Here is a 21342-nt window from a genome sequence, read left to right on the forward strand (position 1 = left end):
CTACATTCTCATTTACTCAAATAATTTTACAGGGTAAACTGAGCCGGAAAAAAAATTTCAGCCTCAATTCCCCCTAGTAAGCGGATCTCAGTCAAAATGACAACAGAAGTTCTATTCACGTCTCCATGATGGGGCTAACTCTCTTTTCTTGTTTAAAATTGGACAAGTAAAGTAAACATAGCAGGTGAGATGGTGGAGAGAGTTCAGTGTCTAAAAACTGCAGAGCTATCAGCAAGATACTTATCCACTCTAAACTGTACACAGTCAAATCGTCTCTCTGGTGGACGACGAAAAGGAACAGGCAAAAAAAACTCGCAGGCTGTCACTTCATTTGATTTTAGTGCAATCAGGTGTCAAACTGAGTTCAAACATTTCATTTACAAGAACATATTCAAAGATACCCACCACTTCTTCACAGCAATGAGAAAGTACGAACAAAATTATTTTGCTATTGCGTTTACTTGAATGTGTCATAACTAAGTAATACGACCTGGCAAATGTGTGTGTTTTACTTCTTTTGCAATATGTGAAAAAAGGCAAATGGCACTTTTATGCAATTTGGTCATTTGAACATAATGCAAAATTTTACCACAAAGAAACAATTTACATTGAGAAAAATTTTTTTTTTTCAATTAACTTACTCTATTGTCAGGAGATCTAGTCTTGACTGAGCTAAAAAGGGAGGTTTCATTTCCATCCAGAGCTTCAGTGTGCAGTGGCGAGTCGATAATAATGCTGCACCATACTCTGGGCCCAAACTGTTCTCCTTTATGAGTTAAGCGCCAATGAGAAGTGTAAGTGCCTTCAAAGGTGGGTGCAACAAATTCCACTGACACAATACCAATGTCTCCTGGTTGGAGGAATGGAACAGAAACTTCCTTTTTTGCAGGAGAAGCCAGGATGAGGTTGCCCCACATGAACTGGAGCTGTCAAAACATGACAAATATAAATGAAATGAATTTCAATGTTTTAAGCATGACAGCAAACAAAATCTGGCTTTATTTGAAAAAAAAAAATTCACTCCATACACAAAGATGTTACAGGGGATTGACAAAGTAGATTAGAGCAGATGTTACCCCTCTGGGACAATCTAGATTGACGGGTCAGTTTGAAGATAAGGGGTAGCAGATTTAAAACAGAAATGAGGACAAACTCCTTCTCTGAAAGGGACATGAATCTGCGGAATTCACTACTCCAGAGTATGGCAGAAGCCAGGACACCAAATAAATTTAAAGGAAGAGATAGACAGATTTTTAAAATCGGTAATGGGTTCAAGGATTATGGAGAGTGGGCAGTAAGGTCGAGTTGGGGTGATCTTAACATTGGCCATCATCATACTAAATGGTGGAGCACGCTCAAGGGGCTGAATTACTACTCACATTCCTAGTTCTTATGTTCTGCCCTTTCACAAACTATTTGGCAACCGGTCAAGATCTTTTGACTTAACTGCCGGCAACATTGATTTTGATCAATAAGCGTGAAAGTGCATATCTGGGTGCAAGATATTCAGTTCAGGGAATCTGTCCACTTCTAAGTTTGAGGAACTTCTTTACTACTGCCATTCATTTCAACACTAACTTCCACTAAATGAAGAACAAACAGCGATCTGTGCAAAACAAACTCAGGAACCACCTCTTCCATTTTTACTGAACATACATTTGCATGACCATATAGTCCCTTTGACAAGGCTTCTTATTGCCTTCATTTCAAAGAAAAAAGCTTCCCTCCCTACTCCTTATAATTTCTAACTTGCCTTTTGTAATGTTCTTGTATAGATTTGCCTTTATCTTGCCTCTCACTAAGTCTGTCCTTTACAGTATGTTTCATCATCAAAAACAGATCTTATCTTTCAATTTATTTACACAAATCTACAAATGTTTCATTCATTTTTGCCTGTAATAATGCATTATACCCTTTCCATTCTCTGAAATGCTTTCTATTCTGGATCTAGAGTTACCCAATTTTCCTTCTAAACTATTCTTTTGACTCACTATAATTTGCTTTTCCAGGGAAGCAGCCCTATTCAAAAAACTTTTCTTTCACTGAACCCAATTACATTTAGATCACCTTCTTGCTTCTTTAATTCGCGAGCATCAAGAATACTTTCTCTTTTGTTGATTAAAAACAAAGTCGTGAACACACTACAAATCACAATATCCCCGACTCAACACAAACAATGTGTTTCTCCCAGTTGACTTTTAATTAATTGCTAGGTCCCAGAGCAATGGTTTTTTGTTCGGTTTGTTTTTGTTCAGTACAGGTAGTCTTCAATTTAATTCTAAGAGCCTGATCACATTCCTGTAATTTCCTAGCCAACTGAACTGACTTATTTCTAGATCCCATCTTTTTAAATTCTTTTTATTTGATTACCAAAACAGTCATCATGGAATAACAAAATTACAAATAAATTTTAAATTTCCAGCTTAGTCAGAGCAGAGCAAGAAAGAAATAAACACTTAACAATACACCCCGTCCCACCAGAATCTATATGACTTCAAGGGTAAATCATTATTTTGACACAACCCAACTGAAACACTGGCATTGGGAAATCACTACGTCTGGCCAGTTGTTTTGCACCTTCCTGTACTGATTCAGCACAGACCAGGCAGCACATGACTTCATAAGAAAAAAGGGGCAGATGGGAACGATATATAATGATCCTGCATGCGAAAAAACATTTAGAATGCATTAATATGACAGGCTATTAAAAATGTTGTTAATTGTCAAATTCGAAAGTCAGGTTATCCATTTACAACCTCAAAATACAAGTTTGATTACAGTTATCAGTTGGCTATCAGAGTATACATGGAGAAATATTTTCTAAGTTGTAACATTAAAAAAAAAGCAATTTACTTTTGTAGCAGATGTCCAATTAGCATTGCCTGTGTTTTTCATTCTCCAGTGTTTGATAAATTTGATTCCTGGCTGAAGAAGGGTACCATCTGGAAAGTTCTCATCCACAAATTCTGCACCTAATATTGAAATAACTGGCCTGCAAAATGAGATAAAAATACTAGTTAAAAACAAATAAAGAATAAAACAGGACCAACTTGGTAACAACTTAACAGTTATATCCAAAGGAAAATTCATGAAATGGCGCGATGTAGATTTACTGAAAAATTCTGGGGTTAAGAAGATGGAGTCGTTTTCCTCAAAACATTTGGTTGAGTGGAGATCTGATGCACGTGCGTAGCAATAAGGTGATTAGAAAAGAAAAAACACCCCCTTGATGGGGAATGTCCCCTTCCCAGGGGAAGCAGATTCAATATTTTGGACAAGAGATGTAGGAGCAAAGTGAGGGAAACTATGTTTACCATGGGTGGTAATGACCTGAAACTTGATGCTCGTGGTTCAGAAGCAATGATTTCAAAAGGAAATTGGATAGGCACATCAGAGAAATGAGATTTTGCGACTCCCAACTTATAACTGGGGAATGTGATTGACTGAATTACTCTTGGGAGACACTGCATGCACTCAAATGGACCATATTGACATTAATACTTTAAATCAAATTATCCAAAAATAAAAATGTTTACCAGACAGACTTGACAGACTACATAAACTGCGAATGATCCAGTATGAAAATGGATGGTAATCCATTTTTTCTGTGAATGTATTTTATTTCTGTTGCCAATTTTGTGTTGATGCACAAACTCATTTGAAGATATATAGCCTTCATTTCAGTCAATATGCATTCCCGAAAATTGTCAAATCTGTTTGAACACTCATAAAACTTTAAGTGCACACTAATGGGAGACCAGTACCAACAAAAATATATCAATCAGACTGCAGCCAACACAACTCACTTATGCCTCTGGCCCTGGGAAGTAATACAGTCAATGTTATTTGATGGGTTATTTACCAGGAATAGTTGGTGTTCAATGTCTGTTCACAATTTATCAAATTATGGAAAATATGCAATTATCAATTTGCTACGTCAGATAAACAGGGTATAAAAACATATTATCACTTACGTATTGTTAATAAATTATGCTGCATCCTACATAGTTCAAATTTATGGAAAATACAAAGTTACTGCAACTGTTCAAACATTAAAAAAGGGTAAAAATAAAAAATGGGTTGCATGAGTTCCATACTTGCTTCAGAAAATGCTGCAATGGTTCTCAAAAGTTAAATGATCCTCTTCCTCTACTTACACTGTTGAAATGCACTGAACTCTTTTAGGTTCACGTGTTGGTGGATTCAAGTGCTCACCAAGATGCACACCATTCCATTGCAGATGTTTCTTCTGCAATTTTAACTGTTTTTTAATCTCCTTAAACTCTGCTTTGCGTTGCCTCTTTTCAGTTCGTAGTCTTTGCTTTTCAGCTTTCCAAAAGGTTTTGTCGATTTGTCTCTGCAGTCTAAGAAAAGTTGAAATTGCACAATTCAGAATCAGTAACCAGATAATCTGTTTCGGAGATGATCATTAAGGGATAAATTACTTCAAAATAATGCCAAGAGTTCTTTCAGATCTACTGAAGAGTGTAGAGAACACAATAACTCAACATCTCATACAAAGCACAGTGCTTTTGACAATGCAGAATTCTCTCTACAGGGAAGCGGGGGAGCAAAAACCTTCATGCTGAAGTTCGAGAACGTGATGTCGGCCCATAGCCTTCTGACTCAAAGACAAAAAGTATTACCGATCTAACTGACACCTAAAGAACAAACTTTGCCCCAACAAAGCTCAAGGTTCAGGTTTACAATCTGGCTCAAAGGTCAATATAGGAACGCACCACAAAAACATCACCTTGTTAGACGCTTCTTTCAGAATTTATGTTATATACATATTATACAATAATGAATAATAGAAAATCATCATGAACAGCACCTGGACACAACGAGCAAAGCGCTGGACTTCAACATGACAAATATAGCAAAGGACAAATTAACTCAGAAATACTGTTACTTCAACAACAGCAAACTAATGTTAGCAGATTAAAAGTTACAACTCAAAAACATGGCCATTCAATAAGCCACATCAGAATTTATACTCCATAAATAAACTACCAGCATTACATTCAGGGGCTTTATTTTTACATTCCTTAAACTTCATCCAATCGAAACTTCACAGCTTGTTGGTCTTTTCCTCACACACTACATTTGCAAGTGAATTTCATACTCAGTTCTATTTTAATTCCTTTTGCTCCATGATCTAAAGTTGTTTTTAATTTGTTATCCATGGTCCAACCTTCTAGATTGCTTAACTGTTGGAAACATTCTTCCCACCTCTTTATTCTATCCTTCCATAAATTTGAACACATCAAACTTATTGCTATAGAATCTGCATTGTTCAAATGAAAAAGAACCTACACTTTGTATTTCTTCACACCAGGCAGAATCATAGTGAAAGCAAATTCTAGAATGCTAATGTATTGACATTACCTTGTTTGTTCTGCTGCACCAGATATAACACTTCCAACAAACTGTGCTGGTGTAAGGTCAGGCAAAGGTATTGAAGGTTTTCTCAGCTTCAGTAAGGGGTGGTTAGGATCATGTCTATAGCTACTAGCTTCACAGGACTCACAGATAGTGTACGTGGGGCAAATGCTTTGAAAATAAGATTTAAATTGCATTAATTATTTCACAATTATGCACTTATATTCAACATATGTAATGATCAATTTTCTAATAACAAAGTATTGCACTGAATAAGGAGAACCCATTTCAGTAAAACATGCAAGACCAACTGGTTACATTCTTAGTTGTTGATTTTGTGAAAATAATCTCTCCTAATAACACCCATTTTACAAATAACGTGTGGAAGTACACAATAGAAAACACGTGTATGACATCTACTTCCAATGTTATGGTCTCTTTATACTTCCCATAAAGAAGTCTTAGTAACAGTAGAAAAGGCTCAAGCATAACTGAATGCTAACCAAAAACAGAAACTAAGCTTCCATATTTGCGAATGGGGACTACAAACAAGTACAAACCAATAGACTGTTCAGCACAGACACAAAAAAAATTGCACTAAGGTTTTCATATACATGTAGTAGAGATACTTTGTACAGGACATTTCTGTGAAACTAAAGTACAGTTCTGCATTCTCTCAGGTATAAGTTAAGGCAATTAAGTTATAGTTGATAAGAGTGAGAAATGCCTTTGGTCTTCCACTTATGGAAACAGTGAAGCATCATTTGGGTCAAGAATCATGTCAGAAGCCAATAACCATGATCTAACTGCACACAGCTTTCACTTTGCATTTCATCTATATATAATTCGAGTGGTGTTCAGAAGATCCCAAAATAAGTACATAACCACTATACATGTTCCATATTTTGTCAATAGACAAAATCAGCTTACTTATGAAACATACTCCACGAGTTCAGCGAAAATGCAAGACCAAAAATCACACGAAACTTGTGAACAGACTTTGTCATAGGAGCACTGCTGGCCTCAAAAATGAGCCAGAAACAATCTAATTTCACTATCTGGCATTAACCCTGTTGGATTGTGTGCCCACCTTGCAGCTGTGAGCAGCATTTCAAGCTCATTATTCTAATTGGAGGGCTGGAGCTCTTCAGTCTCAGCAGGTCCAAAAAGACAGTGATGGCTGGTAGGACTGCAGCCAAACAAGAGATGCAGCAATGATCACTGTTGTTGCAGGAAGTGAGATCACTTGAAGGTCACCAAGACCAGTCAGGCAGGTCTTGGCAAGGGGTGTGTGGTTGGGAAGGGCAAGACCAGTGATGCCATAGGAAAGCATATTTCCACCAAATTAAAAGGCTTCCCTAACCCAAACCGACAGCAACATGCCAAGATTGAACAAACCATCTGCCCAGCATGACAGAAGGCCCACCAACTGGTGATAAAATGGCAGTGCCGAAAAGTATCTTACTTGGCACTCGGCCCCATATTCCCTCAACATTTTCCAGATACGTCCTCTCCTATCATCCTCTTGCAGATGCCACAAAATTCAGCCCTTGATATTTAAATCAGGTTTGAAGCCAAGTGATTCTGAGAAAAATGCAGCAAGATTCTCTCCTCAGATGTTCTTGTGTGTCACTGCTTTGTTTCTATGTTTGAGATAAAACTACTGTTACGAAATAATTGCAATGTCAGTGTACATGAGAAGCTCTGAACATTATGCTGCTGTCTGAACATTATGCTGCTGTTTCAGGTTTAAAAGTACCCTAAAACTGTAATAATTTAGTTGCAAAGTTATCTGCACAGCAGAACAACAAATTTACAAACAAGGCACTTAAACTTCAAACATTTACTCACACTGTTTCAGACAGTTTAAAGTCCAGCTGCCAAATGGTATAAAAGAAATTTCAACTATATAACTCAGTTTACATTGCTGAATTTTAATATTGAGGGTAATCCATTTGAATATAAAATCTGATCTGTCAAATTTCCAGAAAGAACTAACAAAACAAACTGAATGACTTTTGACCTCAAATTCAAAAGATTAACGTTGATCCATAGAAAGCTGGAGGAGGCAGCAGAACCAGATACTTTGCAAGTAAGATTCATCTTGGGTGGCAGCTCAGAACTGGTGACAGCATATCAGTCACCTATTTTACATACCCCTGATTTTGCATTCATTTGCGATAATGCAAACTTCGATTCTAATATATTGAGCAGAGGTAAATTAAAATTTAAAAAAAAAACAGGCACACAAAATATTTTATACTTTACATTACCTGCACTGATAGCGTACTCCAATAATTCGACTCAGGCAGTTGCTACAAGCCATAAGCCAATCGGGGTAGCCAATCTGTGTTGTGCAGGGGGTCTCTGGAACTTGAACAGAACATGCTGCCGAGGCACCGAATGGGTCATGCACCTTCTGATGAATAGTCACCTTCTCGAAGAAGTCGCAACAGATCCGATCAACTGTTTCATTCACAAGCTTATCTTTGAACTGAAATTAGAATGTACATAAGCAAAAGCTCTAAATTGCAAAGTTACAAGAGATTAAAAGGTAGCTGTAACACATTGCTCTATCCCAGTAAGCCATGGCTACCGGTGGGGTCTTACATACAGTTGGCAGTTCGTGGCTGCTTTATGAATGATTTTCTGTGAATAAAATGATGGGTAAGCAAATAGATTCCAACCTAAGGGCCCACTTAGGTAGCATGGTGGATCAAAACTCTGTCCCATTCTCTTATTTGCTACTGGCTTACGTTCTGTTTAGGAAAGGTGAGCCGGTGAAAGATTCTCAACACTTGCATATATTTACACTGAAACATGACAAGCATACACCTTCTACTTCAATCACACCGCAGTTGTACTCAGTATCTCTTTCTAATGTGATCAAGTGAAACCCCAATGCCCTCCACCTGCTTATAACTAAACACAGTTGAGATAAACTTAACAGTTTACTTGTGAACAAAACAGCAAAGAAAAGGAAGATTCAGGTAAAATTGAGCAATTGAAGACATTTCATGTTCCCAATCCATTTTGCGGTACAGATCAAAAACATTTAAATCTTGTGATACGATAGGCATACACTTAAATTCAGCAGCCTCAGGACCAAGGCCTTGCCTTTTACAGAGGGGGCAAAAAAAATCAGAAAGCTTTGATTCCAATTAGAAAGAATGTCTTAACACAATGAATAGAGGATCCAGGAAAACTAAATGATATGATTGTAAATCACTCTAGGTAATGATTGTGTCACTGCTGATATTAATTCACTTCTTACACATTAGATTTGAGAACTTTTCTTTTCTTCCCCAACTTTCCTACATCAGCACAACCTGCTTAAAATGATAAAGATCAAACAAAAAAATTCTAGATTTGGGTAACCAGATTTGTATTTAGTCTGTCAATAGTAGGTCTGTGAAAAGTGGCAAGTATATAATTTGTTTTACTAAAAAGAAGCAATGTCCTGCCTGATCTGCTGAGTATCTGCAGCACTTTGTTTTTCAGATTGCATATCGACTAGTTTTGTTTCACACGAATATTCTTGTTCTATGCAATTATATAAAAAGCAACAAAACTGTTCATTTACTTCAGTTAACTGAATGAGGAGAGCTATACTTTCATATCTTATAGTACAATTAAAATAGTTTTAGAGGTTCATCATGAACAACCAAAAGTAGAATTAAATAAATGGAATTTGAATATTGTGTATATTTCCAGAAGACCAGCTCGACATTAAACTGGTCCTCAGACGTTACAAACCACTCAGACAAATTCTAAAGTCCATTGCTAAGATGTGGCCTTGAATCTGGCCAGGCAAATTTAGGATGAAATATCTATTAGAGGGAATAACAGCCAATTTGGAACCCATGTAAGTGTGTCTGGACAGCATCAACTTAATGTCCCTTTGGGCATTGATCAACAGCAGAACAACTGACCTTAATGTCTCTATGAACCAACAAATATCTATCCTTCTGGTTTTTGTGAGCTCCAATACTGGAAATATCTATTTTAGTTAAATTCTAATTCCACACCCTATTTAATGAATCATGTTGCAGTCCAGTTCTACACTTTTTGGTAAATCTCCTATACCCCAGCTAAGGAGACATTCTTAATATTTCAACTTTGACTGAAAATATCAGTCATCACTTCAACCGCAAGGGCATCACAAGGTGGCCAATCCTGTCCTTACTGGTTGTCAAATGTAGAGGCATTGTGCAATAAAGTTCACTCAATAGCATAACCACATTTCACTACCCATGCCTTCCCTAAACTAGTCCAGCAACATAACATAAGCACAATGCCCTACCACTGTTTTCCTGGTAATTAACCTTGACAAACCGAGTAATCTGTTTCGAGTAGGCATCATACGAGACTGGGAAGATGTCTGGCTGGATGCCAAGTCTGTACAGGGCTTACCGAGCTTAGACTACCTTCAAAAAAAAAATCAACTTCCCTTTCATCTTTTAGCCTGTACAATTACATTGTAAATCAACAATCCATCGCAAAGAAATATCAGGTTAGGTGAACACAGATCATTCACTGAAAATTCACAAAATGGTGCTGGTTCACAAACTACCAAACTGTCTGGTTCCAAAAGCTTTTGAGTAATTAGCTTTTGGTTACCTGCATTGGTTATTCATACAACTGTCCAGTGTAATAGCAGGTTGCTTTAGTGAACACAATGAGCAAAACGGAGTTAAATTATTGGAGTTCTTCTAAATAGAGTTGACATTTTTGTTCCGAGCAAACTTAGTCTTATTATGGCAAGCAACTGAAGTAAAGCTTTCAAATCCAACGGGATTAATTGATCATATAGGAGTGAAATTGACTTACACATAACAAAGATACCAGTAGGAACGGTCATCTCAAGGTTTTCACTACGTAGAGGCTGACACCCTCTGCTGAGTACACAAGTCAAGACCATGGATTCAAGGACCACCCCAGAGACTTTTAGCATGTATTCTAGCTCAACAGTTTATAACTGTTTGATGTCTGATCCAAAAGAGGGGCCTTTCCTATACTCCTAGATAGATTTAAAAAGTTAAATGCAAGTATTCAAAGAAATTGAGAGATTTTCAGGTGTTTTGGCCAATATTTACTCCACTGTCAGTGCAAGCAAAATGGATTTGATTATTTAATCTTTAGTCTCTGCTATTTGTTTACCCTTTGATTCCTGTGAATTTCTTTATGATGTACTGAAGTCATGAAAATGCATGCAAGTGGAAGTTCTCTCTTATACTGCAATGGAAGGAAGCATCTATTTTCATCTTAAAACCAAAAGGTACATGCAGCTGGACTGAAAAGCACAAGGAAACTAACCATCAACTGGTGCTACTCATTGTGTTCCCATCACAGGAAGCAAGGAGCGTCCTGTTACTAACGTTGGTCAGCATTAAGGTTACACAGTAGTGCTGCTTTATTCTTCTATGTTAATATTTTCAAGGCTTTGATAGCATGTGTCATCCTCAGACTAGTTAGCCACTGTAAAAACTGCAATGGTTTAGAAACATCAGACTACAGCTCTAGACATGCGTTCCCTTCAATGCAGCTGTAATATCATGCTTTAAAATTAGAAGGGCAGAAAGTTCAAGACTTTTAGCACCACAGTTTCACACAGACACAGTCAGTCAGTGTTGCAATATTACAGCCCCACCTTTATCCAACCTGTTCTTCACACCGTTAGTAAGACTTTTCAATTTATGCCTTTTAATCCCACCCTGAACAACAGGTACACCCATACTTACTGTTTCCATGTACCGTGTGAACCAAACTGGTGGCAGTCGCCAATTTTCCTTGCTTTGATCTACATCTTTTGACATCACCTACAAGAAAAGCAATTAGTACAGAAAGTTACTACATTTGTCTAAACTAGAAGAAAATAAAGCAGCATAGACAGTTGTACCTTGATTTGCTGCAGTGTTAAGATAGGTCAAAGAAAACTTCAAATACAAGGTAAAGAAACATATTTGTTACTTATCTGTTACTAGTTGGTTCAAGACTGTGACAGATTTGTGGAACATTAAAAAAAAGTGATACATCAACAAGATGTAATATAGTACATTGTCTGTTACTACAATTTAATCTGCTCAAAGTCCGTGGTTTGACATGGTATGTTAGGTGACTTAACAGGAAGCCAAAGTCATGGAACCTTTAACAAGGAAGAATTCTCTTGTGAGTCCCTTTCAGGCGATTTTCGCTGTCTGGCTAGCCGAATGATAACACAACAATTGTGAAAGCAGGTCATCTGTTCCTTGTCATGGAATGGTGAGCCTCTTGAGAAGGCAAGTCAAGTGACAGGGGAAGTTTTAAACTAAAAGACCTAATAATAAAAAAAAGATTAGATGCAGGCTTCCAAGTCAGGAAAGTAGAATGGAAGTAGTAAGCGGAATAGAAACAGGCATGGCTCTAAAGGGATCCTTTGTCCAAGCACTCCAATTCAATTGCATTATGAAATTAAAGGCTAGCCATGTTCTGTATTTACATTTAAGTTGCTTTTTCGACTTTGAAATTTCTAGTGCTGCATAAAAACATTTTACCTTTCCTTTAGCTTCTTCTGTGGCCTTCATGCCTTGGCCAATGCATTTTGCCAACTGTGAATAATGTTTCATTTCTTTTTTCTTAGCCTTCTTATTCTGAGACTCTTTCTGTTCATTATTTTCAAAGGTTCGTTTTGCACACTGGCTTTCCATTTTTTCCTTCAGTTGCTTTACTTCATAAACATTCACTTGAATCTGATTTCCTTGTTTAATTGCACTCTAATACAAGAAGTAAAAATAAAGATCACAATATTTTACTGCAAATGAAACATTTGAAATTCAACAAATGGTTTAATCACCAAAAGGATTATTGAATGCATTTTTTCAAAACAAGAAGTAGGTGGGTATTTAGCAGGCAGTAGGAACTGTAGTGCTTATGATACTGTAATATTTGGTGAAAGGATACTAATTCAAATTTCATCAAGTTATGAGCTTGAATTAAATAAATTGGTTTACTTATGGAAGACAATAAGGCAAGGTAAAATTCTAGTTGCCTACATGTGACTCCCATCTCCTGTTATAATGTTACCTATTGCTTCCCTCGGAGTTAGCTAAGCAAATAATTAGGCAACTGATATGGCAGCATTGTTTGAACCCAAAGGACAAGCAGAAAAAAATTCAAAGAATGCTTGCAGAAAAACTAAGTTGCAAAGTCAAGCACATGAGCATCAGCATTAACAGGACAAATCATGGAGTAGGAACACACCACATAAGAAAGGGAAACTGAACAATTTGCTCTATTAGAAATACGTCTCTTTCAAACTCATTCAATAGCACTAAAATCAGCAATGAAGTGCAAAGCCCTGACTCTTCCATTTCCAACAAAAAACAAAAATGAGGACTAATTTTGATAAGAGGCATCAACATTGTTTAACAAATTTAGAAGATCAAGTATTCACCACACTAAAATTGGGAGGATTTTCAATGCAAATTCAAGTGTGTCCATTGTGATGGAACAGTGTATAATTTTTAAGTATGAAAAATGATATTAGTATGCAAGTTTCAGAGACAGATGGATGCTAGTTATTTATTGGCAAGGAGGGGGTTGCTCTTTGAATTCTTTTGGAACAGTGATTAAATCCAGCATTGGTCATAAAGATGGTAACTCCAGACCTTTAAGGTCTTGATGGAAAGATGTGCCTACTGGTAAATTTATGACAGGTAGAATAAACATGTAAGGCCATGTGGTTTGTTTTCAGTTCAGTTTAGTAGACACTAAGGTTGAGTTTAGAAGCAAGTTTAGTTTCCTTCCTAGGAGTAGTTTAGGAAGCCAGTCACCTCAGTAGAAAGGTTTCATTTGTGAAACTAACAAACCAGGAGAGGCTGGTTAGAAATCTGCGGGTTATTAGAACCAAGGAAGTTTAAGTGTTGAGATTTGTGAAAAGGTCATTCAGTAGATCAGAAAAGGAACCATTAAATTGTCTCAACACTACAGCAAATAAATTGTTAAATGTCAGTTCAGATCTGGGTATAATTCCACTGCATTTAAATGTATAGTATCTTTAACGTATAGAGTTGGGAAACAGGTTGTTGTGTGTTTTGAGATCTTTCTAACTGACTTCTAGATTTAGATAGCTCATTTTGTCTTTTATTATCCTTTCACGTAAAAAACTTTCGTTCAAAAAGAAAGCCTGTAGCCTCATGTGAATATGTCAGTGACTAACCACCCCATGAACTAAGAAAAATAAACATGATTCATCAAGCAAGTTTTCATTCTGGGATCTGAACTTGTCAAGTAATACCATCAGTTGGGATCCTAATATAATTATTATTAACTTTTACTATAAATCGACATGAAAATGATTATTCATACACGATAAAATGTAAGGCAAGTATAACTGACTAATATATATTTGATTATAATGAAGTAACCAGGCCAGCATACATATTACATGTCATCTTTATTACTGTATTCTGAACCACTTTCCTTACAACAATGCTGCTCATTTTTCATAACATTGTTATTAAGCAGAAAGTAAAGGATTGGCGTAACACTGAGTGACACATTATTAAATCATAGTTAATCGTTGCATAATTACCTTCAAAACTTCTTCATATTCCTCTGTTGTAAAAAAAATTACAGTTTTTAAAAAACAGTCATACAGAACAGAGTGTACACGTGCAATTAAAATTTCCAAACATGTACCTTATGGAGCTAAGTCTATACTGGTTATCAGCCATAGACCACAAAGGCATTAGAGAGGGAGGCACCTATTTATGTACCCTGAAGGGCACCATTCCACATAAACTGTGGGTCAAAGCAAGGAGACAGGCCTCCATATACCAGCACTGTAAAAACAACGATTCCAGGTGCATTGTAGGTGCCTGTCTGCTTCACACTCTAGCTATTTAGCCTTGCAATGAACATTGCACTTCCCCAGATGACTAAACTACATATCCAAAATAAAAAAGTTACAGGGAACATAGCATGTTACGTGGTCAAGATAGGGTGCGGGCTGGAGTACTGGATTGGATTGAGCTCACCACAAGAAACCACTCAGAAAAGTTGAAATGTGCTGAAACTACTGCCAAAAGGATTGTTCAGTAGTTACTTACAACTTAAATTTATTAGACCTTACCAAGGAGACTGGCATGGTTTGTGGATAAGGCCGTTACTCATTGTAACATCCTGTCCTAATAGTAACAAGCTGACTCGGAGTAAACACTTCACTGCTATTATTTTCAGCACAACTTAAGAGTTGTACGCACTTTCTATTTCTTTATTATTGAAATTTTAAAGAGTACTTTTAAAACACATTGGAAGACCTTTTGGAATACTTTGTCAAGACTTCACCAAAACTCCAACAGTTAAATTCTCTGGGGATTTCACTTAAAGAAAAAGATAATGTTATACTACTATACTCTGTAGGTATAATCTGGAGAAAAGGATATACTTTTTCTAAAAAAAAACTGTTGGTGAGATGTCAGCACATTGATTAGGCCAGTACTTACTGCCCATCCCTAACTGCCCAGAGGCAATTACAATCAGCCAAATTGCTGTGGGTCTGGAATCACATGGGAGTCAAACCAGACAAGGATGTTTCCTTTTATTAAAAGAGTACTGGCAAACCAGATAAGTTTTAACAACATTTGACAGTGGTTACAGTGAGTCTCACTTTTTATTCCAGATTTTCACTGTATTTAAATTTCACCAATTAGCACATTGGGATTCAAACCCATGACCTCAGAAAGCAAGCCTGGGATTTTGGATTACTAATCCAATAAACAATATTGCATTACTATGTCCTTCTGTCTGCATGTTTCTCGGGCATCATCTGGGTCGAAAGGAGGAATAAGACATCAGACAAAACAGCAATAGCTGTTAGAGGAGAAAGGGATAGGATGGTGAGATGGACTCCTTCACCCTGGCAGGTAAAGGGCATCCCTCTTCTTCTGGACATGTGCAAGAACCACCAGTGTCACTTTCAAAAATCTACGGTGACCTCTTACTGTGTCCCTGAGCCAACCTGAAACCTTCTCCTTAGTGTCAGCCAGCCTTCACTTTTCATCTATACGCTCAGCAAAAACAAAAAAAAAAAAAAAAAGAGGCATTTACAGCCCACAAAAACTTCTAACCAGTGTTCAGGTACTAATGCTAAACCTGCAGTTTGAACACCTCCAGGCAAGTTAATCAGCGATTAGGTCCAATATTGCACTTTAAACACACACTTGTTTACAAGAGCATCTATATAGCACCATTTAGTTAGCACTGTTCAACATTTCACAAAAATAATACTCCAATAGTAAACATTTATAGTTAACAATTAAACATTGTTTAAAAGAAGATGGGTTCTTTATACAATGCTACAAACATAGGTTTTATCTTAACCCAATTATTAAACAAAAAAGGTATGAATCATAATGAGGATTGCAAAGCACAAATTTAACTAGGTAATTTGGATAGTACAGGTGGTATTGAGCACACAGTATGTCCTGAGGCTCTTTGTGTAAGTATAGTAGTCTTGTACACCAATAAGCTAGTTCCAAAACTTCATTGGTCGAGGGCTGGAACTGTTTGAGCTACTTGCGAAAATGGCAGGCATGAAGAGGGGAGAAAATAAAGATTTAAATATTTTAAGCTTATTCTGAAAATTAAAGATTCTGGAGTCACAGCAAAATTTTGTTTTCTGCTATCAACTTATTGCAAGCAAGCCAAATGTTTAAGAAACCCAACGAAGTTACATTGTTGAATATTTCAAAAGTGACTGACGTGTAAATCATCTACAGGTTGTCTGTATTTTCAAATTTAATTCTATTGCACACTCACCTGCACTATTAACAGATACCTAAAAAACAAAAAACAAGTTATGAAATAAAACAAGAACTATGGAATATTCTCAACATTTTCAAAATCAAGTACTTACATAGCTTTCAAAACTAATCGTCAAAGTGCTGACCTATCTTTAGGGTTCCGTTCCTCAAACACCAAGGTGCTTGGGAGCAAAAGAGCATATCAAAGCAATATCATATATGCACATGCTGTGAACATGGAATTTTGATCAGCAAGGCAATTAATTCCTGCAAAGACTTAGCACAAGTTTCTAAGGCAAGTTTGAGAAAATCACATGCAGTTTGTGTACGAGACATAGACTTGCATCTCTAAATTCTGCTCAAACTTACAGAATTTTGAAGCAGGTTGACTAGAATCAAGGTTATGGACCTGAGGCATACACAGGATGACAGCTGGAGGTTAACCAGTGAAAACCCTCCAGATTACATACCAGCAGAGATCACTGGCAAGCTTCCACCGTTTATAAAACTAGCCAATGTGTCAGCTTTATCTAGACCTCGTGACGGATTTATTCTGACACATCGCATTAATATGCCAGACCAGCTAGTCATTCATCAACTGCATCCTGCAGGACTAGCTCAATTATCGGATTTCTGAATCTGCTAAGGATTCAACATGACTCCTGTTTTTCATTGGTGAAATAACTCCACGAAGACTGGTATCCAACCTCCAAGTCACCCTTTTGTTTACACATGCATAACACATGACACCGACCCAGCTAGCTCAGCGCTGGCTCCTACAGTGAGCAGAACCCCTGCCACTCCTGTTTATAGCTGCCAGCCGTAACTCCCTCATTGGACTAGGTCAACAGCCCCAATCAGGGAACTCATATTTATGGAGGTCCACCTGCCTGACCTCATTCCAATCACTACAATTGGTGTGTGCTCTTGCAGCCAGGTGAGCCCAGAGAATTTATTTATTCATATTTATTCTGCAGGAAATTATTAGTTGGGCATTAAAACAATATTCAAGCACAGGTTTAAGCCAGTGCTAATGGACCAGAGGTACTAAGGAGTTCTCAGCACAACCTTGCACAAAATATCTGTATTAATTAATTAGAGAAGGTTACACAAGTAATTGATATTCCTACTTTGAGAATTAAAAGCCAGGGTAACACGAAGAAAACCAAAAAATATTCCAAAATATTTGAGCACTACAAGCACTTACCTCTTCATTATCTTCATCAAAATACTTCATTTGCACATTGTTGAGGTCAAAGGAAACTTGTACCTGAAAAAAAAAGGAAAATACTGTGTATTTTAATTTACCATACAGTTACAGAACTTGTCAACCAGAGTAACACTTTACATAACACCCAATGTACCCAACTTCTAGCAAAACAGCTTGAGGGAGGTGAATTAGTAAACAGCATCTGCGCTGCTGGAATTAGGTTATGAAAGTAAATCAGTTCTAATTAGCACTGTCATTTCAAATTAAGTTTGGGAATTCATCTCAAAAAACAATGTGACAGGAGTAGAGCTTTTCAAACAGACTATACAGCCCTCCTGATCAATCGGGTTTAACACCACATCACAACAATTTTCCACACTTGCAGGAGTATTCCCAGAAATCTTAAAATGAAGAAAGAACATTTTCTTAACTAAGAGAAAGAAAAACAGAAATTGTGGAAAAACTCAGCAGGTCTGACAGCATCTGTGGAAAGAAAGCATAGTCAACGTTTTGGGTCAAGTAAGGGACTGAAGAAGGTTCACTGGACCCAAAATGTTAATTCACATTTGTCTCTACAGACGCTGCCAGACCTGCTGAGTTTTTCCAGCAATTTCTGTTTTTCTTTCTGATTTTCAGCAGTTCTTTCAGTTTTAAATTTTCCTTACTCCTTCCTTCAAATTCAAGTTATTACATCCTCCGAGAATACAGACCTTCTCATTGACATTACTGATTTGCCTATCTGTACTAGTTACTCGGAGGCAATAGCTCATTCAATTTTTCTTCTCACCCTGTCAGTGACAGAGAAAACCTCCTCAGGCAAACTGTTCTCACAAATGACGGTATTCCATTCTAATGTAGTTGTACCATTTTGATAGAACACTCGGCAATCTCTAAATGCATTACACTGATCACAATATTCAAGTCTTGAATTTTTAAGCTTTTTAAGGCAGAGAAATACTTTGTGGAAAGAACTTTACTAAATATACAGACTTCACTGGCCGTATGAATTAAATATAGTGTTAAAAGTTATGGCCAATGAAGTCTGAACATTTAGTAAAGTTCTATCCACAACGTATTTCTTTTCATTCTTGAAAAAGTGCAGCGTAATTCCACACATTCTGACATATTGAAATATCATTGCAGCATTTTTGTAATGGCTCAAAGATTTGTCTAGCACTACTCTGGGACAGCTTGCAAAAATAAAAGGAAAATACACAGTCTGATGTCTTATGGAAGGGCAAATAGCTTTTTGTAAAGGCTTGGAACAATCTCCTGAAATCTACGGGAACCCAGTTATATGCTCCAGCTTTAAAGTAATAGTTAATGTGAGGGAAATCAAATCAGTAAAGAAGAACACATCATAGAGAAAGATTAAAGGGAAGGGAATGGCCTAGTGGTATTATCACCCGACAATTCATCCAGAAACTCAGCTAATGTTCTAGGGACCTAGGTTCAAACCGTGCCACTGATTACTCATTTACTGATAAATCAGAAAAAAAAAATCCATCTGGTTCACTTGTGTCCTTCAGGGAAGGAAATCTGTCATCCTCCTCTGGCTTGATCTATGTATGACTCCGTACCTTCAGGAGTGTGGTTGACTGTCCACTTACAACTGAATGGCTTGCTAGGCCATTTCAGAGGGATCAGTCTCAACAAAGACATGAAACCAGACGGACCACCTGGCCTCAACCTAAGCATCAGAAAAGACAAAGGCAGAAACAGCCATGTCAACCCTGGGAAGTCCTTCTTACTAACATCTGGGGGCTACTGTCAAAATTGAGAGAGCTGTCTCACAGGCTAGTCAAGCAACAGCCTGACATAATCATGCTCACAGAATCATATGTTACAGACAATGTTTAAAGTACTGGCAAAGATCTGTAGCTCGGGTTGTGGATGAGGTTGTTGACTTGCTCGCCAAGCTGGCTTGTTTTTGTTCAGATGTTTCATTACCATACTAGGTGACATCATCAGTGGAGCCTCCGATGATGTCACCTAGCATGGTGACAAAACGTCGGAACAAAAACAAGCCAGCTCAGCAAGCAAGTCAACAACCTTACAGACAATGCTCCAAACATTACCATCACCATCCTTGGGATTACCATTGACAAGAAGCTCAACTGGACTTGCCACATAAGCAATGGTTACATCAGCAGGTCAGAGGCTAGGAATCCTGCAGCAAGTAACTCACCTCTTGACTCCCCAGTCCGGGCCACCATTGACAAGACAAGTCAGGAGTGTGACGGAATGCTCCCAACTCACCTGGATGGGTGCAGCTCCACCAACACTCAAGCAGCTCGACATCATCCGGGACAAAGCTGCCCGCTTGATTGACATCACATCCACAAGCATTCACTGATGTTCAATAGCAGCAGTAGCAACAAGATGCACAGCAGAAAATCACCAAAAATCCTTAGACAAAGCCTTCCAAATTTATGACTACTGCCTTCTAGAAGGGCAAGGGCAGCAGACACATGGGAACACCACCACTTGCAAGCTTCCTCCAAGTCACCCACATCCAGACTTGGAAATATATTGCTGTTCCACTGTTGCTGGGTCAAAATCCTGGAATTTCCTTCCTAAGAGCATCATGGGTCAACCTACAGCAGGTCAACCTTCTCAAGCGCAACTAGTGACAGGCAATTAATGCTAGCCTGTCACTAGTGATGTCCATGTTCCACTAATGAATAAAAAAAAAAAGTGCATTTGGTACAGTTTCCTGAAACAATATTTGCAGCACCAACCAGGGATCAGGCTATTTTGAATCTGGTAATGCGTATTCAGATAGTTTTAATAAATGCTCTTCAAGTAAGAGGTATCTAGATAACAGCAACCATAACCTGGTAGAATTTGGCATTCTTTTAGGAATGAGAAACTTTGATCAGAAACAATAATGCTAAACCGAAATAAGGATAAATATATAGAGGGCTGTGTTGCTGTAGTGGACTGTGAAAGGGGTTTAGCCACAAAGACAGCGGGGGAACAATGGTAGAGAGAGTCAGAGTCATACAGCATGGAACAGACCCTTTGGTCCAACTAGTTTATGTCAACCAATTTCCCGAACTAAATTAGTCCGACTTGCCTGCGTTTGGTCCATACCTCTCCAAATCTTTCACGTTCGTGTACTTATCCAAATGTCTTTTACATTTCATTGAATCCTGGATGATGCGGATTCCTCAAAGACTGCCAGCTCTCTTGCAATCATATCCAAGTAGTCACTTTTAATGTTAGACTGAACAGCCGAGGATAAGAAATTATTTGGTATTGCAGGAGATTGGTTTTGAGCACAAAGTTCTTGTCATTTAATTTCCACCGAGATACACACACACATACACAAGCCAAGAAACTTTGAGCAGGAGTCACTGCATCTCATTTTGACTCTGCCTATCCCAGGAATTTAACAAAAAGAAAATAGCACAGACTGACATTGGAGTTACTTCCCAGAATGAAACAAAATGAATGGTTGTGTCAGAGTTGACCTGCACGGAACATGACAGATTGGATAGTTTGTTCCTCACTTTTGAGCCTAAGGCTGCCTTCTGTTACCTTGAACAAAGTGGAAATAAAATAATTTCAGGTTATCTCCCAAGGAGTTATTTTGGAGGGGATACAGGTGAAGGACAGTATGGCTTTGTTCTGTCATGCAAAAATTCTACAAAGTGCATTGGTGCTGTATGATGAACGCAGTAGAGGGAGAGCGTGCTAGAGGGAAGGTAAGAGTTGCTACCCTGTTTAGTCATAAGCATTAACCAACCTGATCATGAACTTATTCAACAAGTGGGCATAGACTTTCCTGTAGACTTATTCTCTCCTCTTGAACTTGGGATGTGAAATGTCTCAACAGTCAGTGACTTTACAGAAGTTTAATTTATGCTCAATTGAAAATTATCAAAATAAAATAAATTTCCACAGTGTGAGATAGTAAGGACTGCCGATGCTGGAGTGTGAGATAACACAGTGTGGAGCTGG

At 37.7% G+C, this 21342-nt stretch overlaps 1 protein-coding gene across 2 annotated transcripts in view; it reads right to left on the reverse strand.

Moving 5' to 3' along the window:
* The window catches only part of nbr1a (NBR1 autophagy cargo receptor a), a 46223-nt gene extending 28790 nt beyond the window's left edge, over positions 1-17433 (reverse strand). For both annotated transcript variants that reach the window (XM_048614496.1, XM_048614495.1), the window contains exons 1-10: positions 17374-17433; positions 16183-16201; positions 13955-13977; positions 11916-12134; positions 11124-11201; positions 7656-7876; positions 5389-5553; positions 4158-4364; positions 2854-2992; positions 642-926 (exon numbers count right to left, since the gene is read on the reverse strand). In XM_048614496.1, coding sequence (XP_048470453.1) covers positions 642-926; positions 2854-2992; positions 4158-4364; positions 5389-5553; positions 7656-7876; positions 11124-11201; positions 11916-12134; positions 13955-13977; positions 16183-16201; positions 17374-17403 — 1386 coding nt within the window. In that variant the 5' untranslated portion in view covers positions 17404-17433. The remainder of the gene's footprint in view (positions 1-641; positions 927-2853; positions 2993-4157; positions 4365-5388; positions 5554-7655; positions 7877-11123; positions 11202-11915; positions 12135-13954; positions 13978-16182; positions 16202-17373) is intronic.
* Positions 17434-21342: the final 3909 nt, after the last annotated feature.

This window comes from Rhincodon typus, chromosome 30, assembly GCF_021869965.1.
Source record: "Rhincodon typus isolate 14 chromosome 30, sRhiTyp1.1, whole genome shotgun sequence".
In the NCBI taxonomy this organism is placed as follows: Eukaryota; Metazoa; Chordata; class Chondrichthyes; order Orectolobiformes; family Rhincodontidae; genus Rhincodon; species Rhincodon typus.